A 14,634-nucleotide genomic window follows, 5' to 3' on the forward strand; every position below is an offset into this window, starting at 1 on the left:
AACTTGAATGTTTGTGTTCAAAGCTTAAAACCCAAGACAGACCATCCTGGCTAACACAGTGAAACCCCGTCTCTACTAAAAAATACAAAAAATTAGCCGGGCGTGGTGGCGGGCGCCTGTAGTCCCAGCTACGCGGGAGGCTGAGGCAGGAGAATGGCGTGAACCCGGGAGGTGGAGCTTGCAGTGAGCCGAGATCGCGCCACTGCACTCCAGCCTGGGCGACAGAGCGAGACTCTGTCTCAAAAAAAAAAAAAAAAAAAAAAAAAAACCAAGACAGTGAGCTATTAAGCCTCCATGGCCACATCATTTTTCTGATTGCATCTGATGTAACAAGTGCTAGAAAAACTGATGCTGTTCATTGCTTTAAAATGTCTTTATTTTCTTGGTATTATTAGGTTTACATATTCTTCCGAACACACTCTTGCCATCTCCATGCAGTTAAGCTAGTTCAATTTAAACATTGTCATAAAGTTAATTTTTTATAAGATGAATCAGGTTATTAAATTTAGTAAACCATTGCCTTCATTATTTTGCACAAACTTTGGCACTGTGCAGAATAGGGTTAGCACTACTACATTTAGCTAATTAAACTGGCCGTCAGCTGCAGTATTACAAGAGTGAGGGATGTTATTCTCTTGGGTTTTATCCAGGACTTTAACAGTAGGTAGCATTATTAAACTTTTTTTATATAAAACTCCACACTCCAGAGATATGGTTTACTATAAAAGTGTTATTGTCCTTCCTGTTAAACTATCATCTTTTGAAATAGCCAAATAGCTTTGTTTCTGTTCCAAAGGCAATTGTAAAGGGTAAGAAAATGGAGTTGTCTATTGCAGCTTTTGAAAGTAGACTAGCAACGGGTAATGCATTGCTTAGATAAAGGAAGATGTAAGAACCAGAGTGTAATTTCACAAGACACAGAGACAGATAGCTTACCCATAACTACAGTCAGGAATTCTCTAAAGGAGAGAGGGTGGAAGCTTGAGCCTGTAGCCTGTTGCTGCTGTCTTGTCAGATGTGCCCTTTCTGGTAATAAAAAGTCCTTTGCCGTGGGTTATTTTGTCAAGTGAGATAGCATGACTTAACAGGTTTGTTTGGGAAAATAAAATTTGATAGAAAAACGGCATGTTTTCCCCCCACAGATTTCTTGGTAGCGTCATTCAAAACTACAGTGAGCAGTATCTTTGCAGGATTTTAATATTTATTCATTATTATAAAGGAAGGAAGAGGGCCATCATGTTGCAGTTTGAAACAGCCTGGATTGTTTTAAAATAGTCCAGAGCTGCAGCCTATTAGCAGTCTGCAAGAACCATTTGTTTCTTCAGCAGATATTTATTGAATCCTACTGGGTGTTAGTCTGGCGAAATACGGAGATTGGAGGGCGTAAGGCTCAAGGAGCTTACCTGAGAAATTGGATAAATAAAGCTCTGTACTGGGTGTGTTGGCTCACGCCTGTAATCCCAGCACTTTGGGAGGCCGAGGTGGGTGGGTCATTTGAGGTTAGGAGTTCGAGACCAGCCTGGCCAACATGGTGAAACCCCGTCTCTACTAAAAATACAAAAATTAGCTGGGTGTGGTGGCATGCGCCTGTAATCCCAGTTGCTGGGGAGACTGAGACGTGAGAATCGCTTGAATCCCTGCGGTGGAGGTTCTAGTGAGCAGAGGTTGCAGATTGCGCCGCTGCACTCCAGCCCGGGTGACAGAGCAAGACTCTGTCTCAGTCAGTCAATCAGTCAATCAATCAAGTTCTGGAACCTGCCTGGCCTTGTGTTATATCGATGCTTTCTCAATCTGTTAAAAACGTAGCTGCTAATGAATGACTAAGAATTGTGTTTACTCTCATTTCCACTCTCTTACATCTTTTTTTTTTTCGTTTAATACCCTGTGATGAAACTGTGAAGAAAGATATTCCTGATCATTGCTTTGACCTGGAAATTTCAAAGGGACCCAGAGTCCACCATTCCCTCCAAGATCTTCTGGGTGTGTGAAGTCCCGGGCTCAGAAATGCAGTTGTGTTTGGTCACTGTGTTGCTTGCATATGGCTGTCGGCATCTCATTAGCCTGATTGATGGGGCAGATCAGTCAGCAAGACTTTGTTCGGTGCCTGCCTCCAGCCAGCTGGGCTACAAAACCTGGCATTTTACTTCTCTCATTTTCCCCAAATGATCTAGGTGTCTTTTGCTCACTGATGATAAGGGGTGACATTGGCATCACAGGTAAAAATGAGTAAATTTGAGATTATTGTCGTCTTGCTTTAAAGGTTGGAGATACAGCTTCAAAAACCTTTTACTACCCACACACCCAAGGGGAGGCAAATGGATTTAGGTGTTAAATACTTCAGGTTTGAAATCCTTTGTGCATTATTTCAGCATCTGATTTAAGTATCAGAGGTCATCTTGAGGTAATAAGTAAGTATTTTGGAATATGGGATTTGGCAAAATCTCAAAAAATAATTTCAGGTTGTCTCAGCAATGAGGTTAAATTGTGCTCCAGAGTCCATATTCAGACAAACGGAATGGTGGAGCCCGAGGCTGATTTCTTTGAATTCTGGTTGGTATTAAAGTCATTCAGCCCTCGGGTTACCATTGGTAGCACATCTAGGAGCAAGTTTTAATTTTTTAGTCATAGTGACTGTGCTGGATTTGGTAGGTCGTACAAATTGGGGAAGAGGCATAGGACACCAAGGATTTTGCAAAAAGCAGGCAACTAACATTTGTTTTCCACCTACTATGATTATGTTAGGCTCTCAATATATATTTACCACTTATTTCCCATTTTACAGAAACGATAACTGAGTTTCACATGGGTTCAAGGCGTGACCTTAGATCCCACAGCTTGTACGTGGTTAGAACTGGCAGCAACACAAGTGTGTCCAACTTGAGTTTTCCTCTGTGCTATGCTGATTTTCCTCGAGAAGTATTCTGTATAAATAGACTGATTTCCATGAAGATTAGGCCTGTGGGAGTGATATGAATGAATGAACTTTACTAGGCTCTTTCACATGGTGATGTCAGGAAGATAACGGTATGCTGATTTTGCGTGCATATTAACATTATCTTGTAAACAATAATTTATGGCCATTTGACATGGGTTTGGCTGAATTACATTGCTGCCTTCTCTAGTAGAATTGACTACTTTGTTATTGTACTGTACTCTATATGGTCTTCCACCACAGATTACAAAATATGGTATTTTTTAGCTTAGAGCAATGGCTTGGTGTTCAAGCTCTGGATTAGACTGCCTCTTCTTTTTCCTCCCTCCCTCCCCTCCCCTCCTCTCCTTTCCCCTTTTTTGAGATGACTTTAAAATATAGATTCATATTTTTTAAATATACAGAACTTTTTCAGTTTTCCATTTCTTCTTGTGGCAACTTTTTTTGTAGTGTTTTTCTAGGAATTTGTCTTTTTTACCTGTATTGTAAATTCATTGGTATAAAGTTGTTCACCATATCTTAAGATCTTCTTACGGTTCATTGGATCTGTAGTCCTTTTCTTTATTTTTCATTTTTAAAAACAAGTTTATTGAGGTATGATTGACGTACAAAAAGCCTTACGTATTTGATGTATAGAACTTGATAAGTTTGGAGATAAGTATATACCTGTGAAACCATTATATTTTATAAGTACATGATACTATGTGAGCACAGTAATATATGGTAGATCTCTAGGGCTTTTCCATCTGGTATACCTGAAACTTCATACCCTTTGGCTAATACCTCCTTGTTTCTCTCTCCCCTCAGCCCTTTGCCTCCACCATTCTATTTTTTGCCTCTATGAGTTTGAGTGTCTTAGATTCCTCATATAAATTGTATCATGTAGTATTTGTCCTTCTGTGTCTGGCTTATTTCACTTAGCATAATGTCCTTCAGGTTCATCCATGTTGTTGCAAATAGCAGAATTTCCTTCATTCCTAAAGCTGAATAATATTCCATTGTGTGTGTTTGTGTGTGTGTGTTTGTGTGTGTGTGTGTTTGTGTGTGTGTCTTCCACATTTCCTTTATCCATTCATTCATCAGTAGAAATTTAGGCTGCTTCCATGTCTTGGCTAGTATGAATAATGCTGCAGTGAACATGAGAGGGCAGACATGTTGTTGTGATCCTGATTTGAGTTCCTTTGGATATGTATCCAGAAGTAGGATTGCTGGATCATAATCCAGCAATTTTTAATTCTTGTTTCATTTTTTGAGGAACCTCCATACTGTTTTTCATAATGGTTGCACCAATTTACATTCCGCTAAGGAATGTAAGTTTCTCACCCATAAGGGGGCTCTTGTTTCCACACCCTCAACCACACTTGTTATCTTTCATTTTATGATGAGAACCATCTTAACAGGTGTGAGGTGACATCTCACTGTGGTTTCAATCTGCATTTTCCTGAGAATCAGTGACAGTGAGCCCCTTTTCATACACTTGGCTATTTGTATGTTTTCTTTGGAGAAATGTCTATTAGGTTCCTTTGCTTGTTTTTAAAATCTGTGTTTTTTTTTTGTTTGTTTGTTTTTTTTGCTATTGGGTTTTAGGAGTTCCTTATATATTTTGGATATGAACACTATCAGTTATGAGGTTTGCAAGTATTTTTTACTATTTTGTAGCTTGCCCTTTCAGTGTCTTGATTGTTTTCTTTAACGTGCAGAAGCTTTTTAGTTTTATGTAACCTCACTTGTCTAGTTTTGCTTTTGTTGCTTATGCTTTCATGTGGCATAATGATGTCCTTTTATTCATCCCTGATATTGGTTGTTCAAGCCCTCTCTTTCTGTGTCTGTCTCTCTCTCTGTCATTCTTGCTAGCCCTTTATCAATTTTATTAGTTTTTTCAATTGACAGACTTTTAGCTTCTTTTCTTCTCTGTATTTTATGTTTGTTTTAGATTTATAAGTTTCTCCTTTCTCCTTTTATTTCCATCGTTCTGCTTTCTTTAGGCTTAATTTGCTGGGTTATTTTCCTAATGTAATGGATGCTTAGATCATCTTGGATGCTTAGATCATCATTTTTTCTTTCTTTCTTTTTTTTTGGAACAAGATCTCACTCTGTCACCCAGGCTGGAGTGAAGTGGCATGATCATCCTCCTGAGTAGCTGGGACCACAGGTGTGCACCACCACGCCCGACTAATTTTTTGTAGAGATGGAATTTTGCCATGTTGCCCAGGCTGGTCTCGAACTCTTGGGCTCAAGACATCCACCCGCCTCGGCCACCCCGATTCCTGGGATTACAGCCATGAGCCGCTGTGCCTGGTCTTCTTTTTAATATATGTAGTTAAGGCTATAGATTTTCTTTTAACCATGGCTTTAGCTATACTCCTTAAGTTTGTATATGTGTTTGTAATTACCGAGTGTAAAATCTTTCTAACTTTCATTGTAACTTTTTGAGCCATAATGTCTTATTTATTTACACATATATTTCCAGAAATGAGAATTTTCTGGGATCTTGTTATTGATTTGTAATTTAATTCCATTGTGGTCAAAGAGGATACTTTCTAATTTTAATCTTTTGAAATTCATTGAGACTTGCTTTTGCCCCTGCAAATTATCAGTTTTTGTAAGTATTCTTGAAGTACTTGAGTATATTTTGTTGTTGCTTTCAGTGTTTATCATATTCAATTATTTTCAGTTTATCAATTAAGTTGTTCAAATCTTCTATATACTTTGTGTTTGTCTGCTTATTTTATCTGTTAGTAAGAGGGATATGTTAAAATCTTCCGTTATAATTGTGAATTTGTCTATTTATTGTCCTAATTCTGTCAATTTTTGACATATATGAGAGGCTCTATTATTAAGTACATATAAATTTAGAATTGTCATGTATTCTTGGTGGATTGAAATTTACCGTTGTGAAATATTCAGCACTTTCTCTTGTAATGCTTCTTGCTTTAGAGTCTTTTTTTTCTGAAATTAGTACAGCTATATCAGATTTCTTTTGGCTCGTGTTATACAGTATACCTTTTCTATTCTTTAATTTTTTTATCCTTATGTTTAAATAAGGTATAAAACATAATGTACATTCTTTTATAAGGAGAGTATATGTATATTTATGTTTTCTTCAGTCTGACAAACTTTTAATTGCCATCTTTAGGCCATTTATATTTAATGTAATGACAGATATATTTGGGTTTGGGTTTAAATATACCACCTTATTATTGGCTTCCTGTTAAGTTATTCTATATTCCTCTTTCCTTTATTTCTATCCTTTCTTTCTCTTTTTTCTTTTCCTTTTTCCTTTCTCTCTCTCTCTCTCTTTCTTTCTCTTTCCTTTCTTTCATTTAAATTGAGACAGGGCCTTGCTCTGTCACCCAGGCTAGAGTGCAGTGGCATAATCATAGCTCACTGTGGCCTTGAACTCTTGGACTCAGGCAATCCCTCGACATCAGCCTTCTGAGTAGCTGGGACTACCGGTACCTGCCACCACACCTGGCTATTTCTTTTTTAATTTTAATTTTTGTAGAGACAGAGTTTTGCTATGTTGCCCAAGCTGGTCACAAGTGATCCTCATGCCTTGGCCGCCCATGGTGCTAGAATTACAGGCCATTGTAGCTAGTCATCTTCTCTCCTTTCTTGCCTTTTTATCATTCTACTTTTCTTCTCCATTAGCTTTTTAAATTTGTAGAGATTTACATCTTGCATCTTTGACTTATTAAAATCTAATATAAATCAGTATTATATCACTTCCTGGAGAAGACAAGAACCTTAGGATACTTTACTTCCATTACTCACCTCCTAGGTTAAGCATTGTTATTATTATTGATATAGTAATTTTTGCTATATATTTTAAAACTCACAGAGTTCACTCTTACCATTTGGATCTTAACATGTCGTTACCCTTTATGTTGCTCTTTGTTACTTTCTGCATCTCTGGGTTTATAGCTAAGGTCATTTTCCTCTTGCCTGAAGAGCATCCTTTAGTGTTTCCTCTAGTGTGGGTCTATACGTGACACTAGGTGTAGTGTAGGTGACAAACAAAAAGCAGGTTTCGTTTGCTTAAAATTTTTGTTCTCTTCCTTTATTTTTCAAGAATATTTTCACTAGGTATAGAATTGTAAGATGAAAGTTTTATTTTTTTCAGCTGTGGCTTCCATCATTTTCCTGAGAGTTATAACTATCAGTCTTGTAGCTACTGGTCTCTAACTACTTCTAAAACTATCTGCAGTTTTTAGCAGTTTTACTCTGATGTGCCTTGCTTTAACATGTATGTGTATATATGTGTATCTACACACACATACACACATAGAGATACACACTCACATATATATTTCTGTTTGCGGCTCACACAGACATAAATATATATATACACAAACGCACATTTCTGGTTGTGGCTTGCACATATATATATACACACACACACATACATGTAGACACACACATTTATACATATACATGTCAACACATACACATACATATTTCTGCTTATGGCTCAGGATACTTCTTGAATTTGTGGCTGTATATGCATCATTGATTTTGTAACATTATCAGCCATTCTGTCTTCAAATATTGCTTTTCTTAGTCTATTTCACTTGTTTTGGAACTCAGATTACATATATGTGTAAGAGCATGGGAGAATGTGTTTCATATGTCTCTTTTGTGCTTTGTTTTATTGTGTTATTTTTTTCTTTTTATGCTTCACTTTGGATTTTTCTGTTAACTTATTTTGTAGTTTCCTCAGTCTTGTCGTCAGCTGTGTCTTGTATTCTGTTAAACTATATGTTGAATTCTTCCTTACTCTTATTACTCTTATTTTAAGTTTCAGAATATCTATTTGATTTTTTTTATTGTTTCTAATTCCCTGGCAGAATTCTCCATCTTGCCTTTTTGTTCCTTGAACTTGTCAGTCAGACTTATTTTAATCACTGTTTCTGAATAACTTGATTACACAGATCTCCTGTGCGTTTATTTCCATTTCTTCCCCTCTGGATTTTGGTGAAGTTTTTTGTTTTTGTATGCTTAGCTATTTTGTTTGAATGTCTGAGAGTTTATATGAGTATTTGAAATAATTATAGTGGTAATTTGAGACTCTAGATAATGGTATCTTCCTCCAGAGAACATTTTCTCTTGCTTCTGGAAATTGGATAGATAGGGACTGATCACTTTAATCAAACTAGGAATTGAAATGGCCTGAAGCTGAGTTTCCACTCTTGTGAAGGCTGGACTGTCTCTTGTTATTACAGCGAGGGTCTAAATCTTTAGGATCCCGACCAAAGGTTTGGTGTGTTTCCCGTGGCCCTTTCCTGGTGGATCCTGAGCTCAAATTTATGTCTTTTTCCCTGTTATAAAATTGCCAAAAGCTCAGCCCATCTTCTCAGGCTTCCAACCACTGTGTTTGGAAACGAAATATGCCTTGAAGGAAAAAAGCTGCCAAATGCTGGCCTTGCAATTTTTGCAGATCTTGGCCCCCAAAATTCTTAGTCATAGTACCCTTCTGATGCCTTCAAACAGATATGGGTGTGTATGCACGTGTGTTATTTTGTCCATCTTTTCTAATTGTTCTCAGTAGGAAATGGGGCTAAGAAACCTAGGTAACGCTGGTGGAAGCAGAGGTGCTGGGGACACTTACCATAGAGTAGAGCATAAAGTCCTTATCGTGGGCACAGGATCTGGTCATTATTGATGGTTAAATGGCTGGACATGCCGTGAACTCTTCTATGTCCCAGTCTTCATCTTTGAAATCACTGCATCCCTAGGACAAGTTTTCTCACCATCACAGTGTTGACAGTCCGGGCCAGATGGTTCTGTGTTGTCAGGGGCTGCCCTGTTCATGGTAAGATGTTCTGTAATGCCTGGTGTTTACCCACTAGATGCCAGTAGGACTCTACCCCACAACCGTGGCCACTGAAAATGTCTCCAGACATTTGCTTCTGTCCCCTGGGGGTCAAAATCACCCCTGGTTGAGAACTTGGGGTAATTTAAGTGGTGCTCCGGTAAAGGCCATTCAACATGACTCACTGTGTTGATGTTATGTTTTCTAACATTGACTTTCCTTTAAACCATAGGGTTCGAAACTGCCAAGTCTTTTGCCCTCCATGGTGCACATGTGATCTTGGCCTGCAGGAACATGGCAAGGGCGAGTGAAGCAGTGTCACGTATTTTAGAAGAATGGGTAAGCGCTTGACTGTTGTTGTTTTTTTTACTTGTCAAATACATATGCCGGGCTAACCATATGGAGATTTTAGTGGAGTGTGTAAAGTTTATTGCTCTTGGAATCATGTCTTTATTTTTAAAGTCATCTTCACTTTGTTTGTTTTATGAATGAAAGCATGAGCAAGTCCATTATTATTCACGCATTTGTTTATAGTTCATTGTCAGTGTCATCTGCTTTATTAGTCAGGGGTTTGAGAATGTTTATTCGTTTAACTCATTTATTAAGAAAAATAAAACGTGGTGAACGCCCATGATTGCAACTAGGAGACTGTTATGCTTATGGTTTTTAAGATTAGAAAGAAGGAGGCTTTAACCCTATCTCTGATTTCTTACTTTTCTCTGTCTATGTAGAAGTTGATGTTGATACGTGTCTACATAAATATTTACTAAGGGCTTGCATTAGTCTTGGGACCAAGGATATAGTATTAAACGAAACAGAATCCCTGCCCTCATAGGCTTACCTTCTAGGTAGGAAAAATAGACCATAATCAAGTTTAATATTTACCATAATGTCAGTAAATAAAGGACTGTAAAGCAGAGGAAGGTGGGGGGAGTGATAGCGTGAGTGTGATGGAGTCATCAGCAGGGAGCCTTCCAAAGTTGTGACATTTGATCTGAGACCTGAATGAAGTAGAGGTAAGCCATGCAGATGTCAAGAGAAGTATTCTCTCAGCAGTGAGAACAGCATATGCTAAGGTTCAGAGGTAGGCACAAGCCTGGAGATTTCAAGGATCATCAGGGAAGCTAGTGTGGCTGGAGATGAATGGAGTGGGTAGGAGAGGTGCTGTTGGGGGATGGGTGTGTGGTAGACTCTGAGATAGCGGTGAGGAAGACATTAGAGGGTTTGAGCTAGAGAGTGATGCGAGCTGTTTGATTTTTGAAACATCGCTGGATTTCAGAATGAAGTCCAGACTGCATTCATTCACTTTTCATTCATTCACATATTCATGAAGTGCACCTCTGTGATGGGTGCTGGGGTCTACTGTTAAGGACAACAGACGTTGCCACTGTCTTCGTAGAGCTTTCAGCCTATTGTGGAAGACAAATTTAGTCAAAAAACACAGATCTTAATGTAAACTTGAAAAAGCAGTGAGTGGTCCTAGGAATCAGTAATGATGCCAGGGAGTTGGGAGACCTTTGGGGTCTCCAAGGAAGAAGTGATTGAACTAAGATCTGAAGAAAGACCTGAAGAGGGTGGAGAAGGGTCAGATGGGGTAGGGGAATGGCAGGTGCAGAGGCCCTGGGAGGAGAGGGAGGAGGAGATAGAGCAGCGTGTTTGGGAGCAGAGCCTGAAGGGGGCTGGATACACCCTGTGGAGGCGGTCTTCATTTCTGAATGCTGTGAAAGATTTCTTGCCATTTGAAGAAATAGACCACAGTGTACTTAAGAAAATTTTTGGTACTCTGTACTGAAAAGTAATGAAAATAAAGAAAAGGAAGATTTATTTCTGCTTTTTCAGTGTATTTATGATGAAATATTTGAAATTCAGTATATTTGAAATGAGCCCTTATCTTGAGCTCACTGGGCTTATTATTTTGGGTTAAATAAAAAAGAAAACAGAGTCTTACTTTTTCTGATCATTTTATTGTCTTTCTGACTAATGTTAAAAAGTAGTAACCTCTAGTAGGTGGGATAGTAGTAATCTTTAGAGATGTATTGAGAAGATTACAAATGGGAATACGTGCATCTTATTTGAATCTACATGCAGAATTGGAAGGTGAAAAATGAAATGTGAAAGTCTTTCTTGGTCCTTCTCTTGGAAGATAAACATTACGTATTCTTCCAGAAAAAGGTTATCTATATACCAGCAAACACACTCACATTCTGTTCTGTACTTTTTTTTTTTTTTTAAACTTAGTACTACAGGAGATCTCTTATTAGTGCATATAGATCTACTTCATTGTTTTAACTGCTGTATAATATTCCATCATGTGCTTATGCTATAACCAGTCTTCCCTTTGGTGGCCATTTAGGTTGTTTGCATTGTTTTGCTATTTGTTATTCCAAGCAATGGTGTTTCACAGTTCTCTCTTTCTTGCATCAGTCTTTCTTACAATTTCATCTGATATTGGGCCTAAACTATGCTGCTGTGAACATTCTTTATTTATGCATTTGTGAGTAAATGCCTAGGGCAGAATCTTAGCAGTGGACTCCTTGATTCAAAGGGCATATGCATTTAAAATTTTGGTAACAGTTCCCGAGTCATTTTCTTTTTTCTTTTTTTTTCTTTTTCTTTTTTCTTTTTATTTTTTTATTTTTATTTTTATTTTTTTTTGAGGCAGAGTCTCGCTCTGTCGCCCAGGCTGGAGTGCAGTGGCGCGATCTCGGCTCACTGCAAGCTCCGCCTCCTGGGTTCACGCCATTCTCCTGCCTCAGCCTCCCGAGTAGCTGGGACTACAGGCGCCCGCCACCACGCCCAGCTAATTTTTAGTGTTTTTAGTAGAGACGGGGTTTCACCGTGTTGGCCGAGATAGTCTCGATCTCCTGATCTCATGATCTACACACCTAGGCCTCCCAAAGTGCTGGGATTACAGGCATGAGCCACCGTGCCCGACCTCCCGAGTCATTTCTTATCTTGTTGCTCCAATTTCCATTCCCACTGACAGTGTAGACAGACAACTGCTGAGGGCTTGCAGTGTTCTTGGGACTAGCAGGAGGGCATGTCAAAATTGTAAAACTCTGCCTATTTGATGTAATATTTGAAACTAGAAAGGTAAAATTCCAGGGACACTAGTGACACTATGGTAATCTGATTGTACAGTGACATTCATGTTTAAACCAGTCTTGGAAGATAATGCTGTAGCACAACTGTTTTTGCATCATTAAATTTATCCTCTTCTTTTCTGAGAACACAATATATATGAGAACACATTCATCTGCATTTATCCTGTTTTAATTATTGTTCGATGCTTAGAGCAGAAATTCCTGGACCTGCCCCAATTAGCGATGGGACCTTGGGTAAGCCTCTGGATCTATTTGGAGCCTCTGTTTCCTCATCTTTAAGGAAAAAGGTTGGATGGATGATGTCAAAGACCCACTGTTCAGTCTTTCTTTCTTGTATTTTGAGCCATAATTGGGTCCCTGTGAGTCAATTTCAGATGATAGAATTTGCTGTTTTATAGTTTTACTCTAACATATAGTACCTTGAGGTAGACCAGTGATCCCAGACTAAGAATTATTCGGAATCATTCACCGTCGGGGACACAGAAAAAGGAAAATGGAACAGAAACAAAACTAATACACGCGGCTCCGAATGTTTAAAATTAGATTTGATAGGTTGTAGGCTGAAGAAACTCAACCTGTTTGTCATCTCTCATCTTTTCACTTGTTCTCTGTGTATGCCATTATATTGTGTTCCTCATTTTCCCAAGATGATGATTATGGAAACTCAAATTTTGCACCAGAAGCTGTAGTTAGCATTTCATTCCATTGCACCATTCATACCCTGCAGAGAGGATGTGAAGTCGTAAGGCCTTCTTGCTCTGGTGACATCTGTTAGGCTTCGTCTCTATATCATCCCCCAACTCCCTGACCCTTGATATTTGCTGGTCTACTTCCCTTCAGGTCCTTCCTCACCTCACATCTCTGCGCAAGGATTTCATCTGGTATATCAGTAAATATTACCTTCCTGTGTTTCTCAAGGTCAATTTGATAGACTCCAATTTTTCAAGCCGCTGGCCAGCTTGAGCGTATTCATATGTTACCTACGATGAATCACATCAGTGTCGGGGCCGGGAAGGTACTGCAACATATTGGCGCCTCATGGGAGGCTCTCAAAATGATCCAAAGTTTTTTGTTGCAGCAAAAGCTCATTCAGAAGTCTTTGGGCCATTTGGCTCAGCAGAGGCTGTCATGTGCCAAGGCTCCGTGGGCATTTTTAGCTCTGCTTCTGGAGATAAGAGTTCATTCCTCCATCCCAACTTGTTCTTCCCTGCCCATTCTTCCTCTTCCTGCCTTCACTGCACATTCCGGGATCGCCATGTTCTAGAACATTCATGTCTGCCTTTTAGCCAGCAGAATGCTATTCTCACATCCACAATGGGACAGCTAACAGCCCCCATTTATCAAATCCCTGTCATGTGCTGTGTCAGGCACTTTATATCCCTCATCCAGGAGGATGCAAAAACCTGGTGTTTTGTTTTTTGTTTTTTTTTTTCATTTTCCAGACGAGCCAAGGGATGGCTCAGAAGGGTGAAGGAACTCACCCGAGTTTCACAGCTGGTGAGCTTAGAGTCAGGCTCCTTGCTTGGTCCGTCTGGCTTCCAAACTCCAAGTCTGTCTGCTCCACCCCATGGCCCATCTTTTTACCATGTTTAGTATCAATGTTCATACTTTGCAGATTTTGCTTTCAAATTCTCTAGCTGCAGTTTGAGTGATTAATTTCAGGATCCATCCTGTTTCTTACAGGAAGCCACTCTGGTCTACCCTATCGTCTCTTTATATTCAAGATATCCTTTATAGAGCTCTCAAATTACTTTTGGGGAGAAGGAGCTATTTAATAAAATACAACTTAAGTGAAAACACATTCCATATAGAAGTATATTAAGAACCTATATGTAATTACTACGACTGCTAATTATTTCATGGGAAAATGCCCTCCTGCTGAGATGTTTTAGATGCTCCAAAGTTAGAAGAGAAAAAATGAAAACAATTAAAACAGGATAACATGGACAGCACAGAAGTAAACCACTGTCTTAAAAGGCCAATCCGTTTGGCATAATTAAAAAAAGAGGGAGGAGAGGGAGGCACATCAGCCCCCATTCATATTTAAATAAAGAAAGCGGGGCAGTGGGGCTTGTTCCTATGTTGTGGAACAGCACACAGATGTGATCTACCTCATTCACATCCTTATGTGAATTATACACTGGTGCCCTCACCTCTTAAGACAAGCACCTATCGTTTTCCTGTGTGTTCCAAGAGGCCAGTGTGGCTGGTGGAATAAGATGTTTTCCTGTTTTCAAGATGGAGTGGACTCTCTTTTATTTAGTATTTAGCAGCAGTGTCTACGTGTTAGGAATCCATGTGAGTTCTCTAAGTCTGGGACAACAATAGGTGTGTCTGAGTCCTGCATTACCATGGTTTATTCTTTCCTTTACCCGGTATTTATTGGAGTTGGGCTTCTGTTGCTTTATTTCTCGGGGTCTGGCATATCCCACTCCCTGTCTTGAGATCTCAGGACCTCCGAGGGGCATTGCATGTAAAGAACAAGAGCTTATTAGGTATCAAAACATACTTCATGAACATCTACAGCAAGACCTCGACATTCCAGTGTAGAGCTCTTGAAAGACCCCAGTGGGGCTCTGAGTTCCTCCTTCTTCTGTTTCTATTAGATTTCTAAATTTTAGTTTCTAAATTTTAGATCCCCTGAACTTGGGATCTAAAACTCTGGTCCTGTGGAAGAAGGAGGTAGGATAGAGTGGGAGCAGATGGACTTGATGTCATCCATCTCCCTACATTGTTTGCAGGAGGAAAAGGGATGAGGCTGAGGCTGGGAGGCAGGGGCAGTGGAT

General features: G+C 39.2%; 1 protein-coding gene across 3 annotated transcripts in view; it reads left to right on the top strand.

Annotated features, from left to right (window-relative positions):
* The window catches only part of WWOX (WW domain containing oxidoreductase), a 1,113,301-nt gene that overhangs the window by 56,070 nt on the left and 1,042,597 nt on the right, over window positions 1-14,634 (top strand). For all 3 annotated transcript variants that reach the window (XM_055366621.2, XM_019012536.3, XM_055366622.2), the window contains exon 5: window positions 8,977-9,083. In XM_055366621.2, the coding sequence (XP_055222596.1) occupies window positions 8,977-9,083 (107 nt within the window). The remainder of the gene's footprint in view (window positions 1-8,976; window positions 9,084-14,634) is intronic.

This window comes from Gorilla gorilla, chromosome 18, assembly GCF_029281585.2.
Source record: "Gorilla gorilla gorilla isolate KB3781 chromosome 18, NHGRI_mGorGor1-v2.1_pri, whole genome shotgun sequence".
Classification (NCBI taxonomy): domain Eukaryota; kingdom Metazoa; phylum Chordata; class Mammalia; order Primates; family Hominidae; genus Gorilla; species Gorilla gorilla.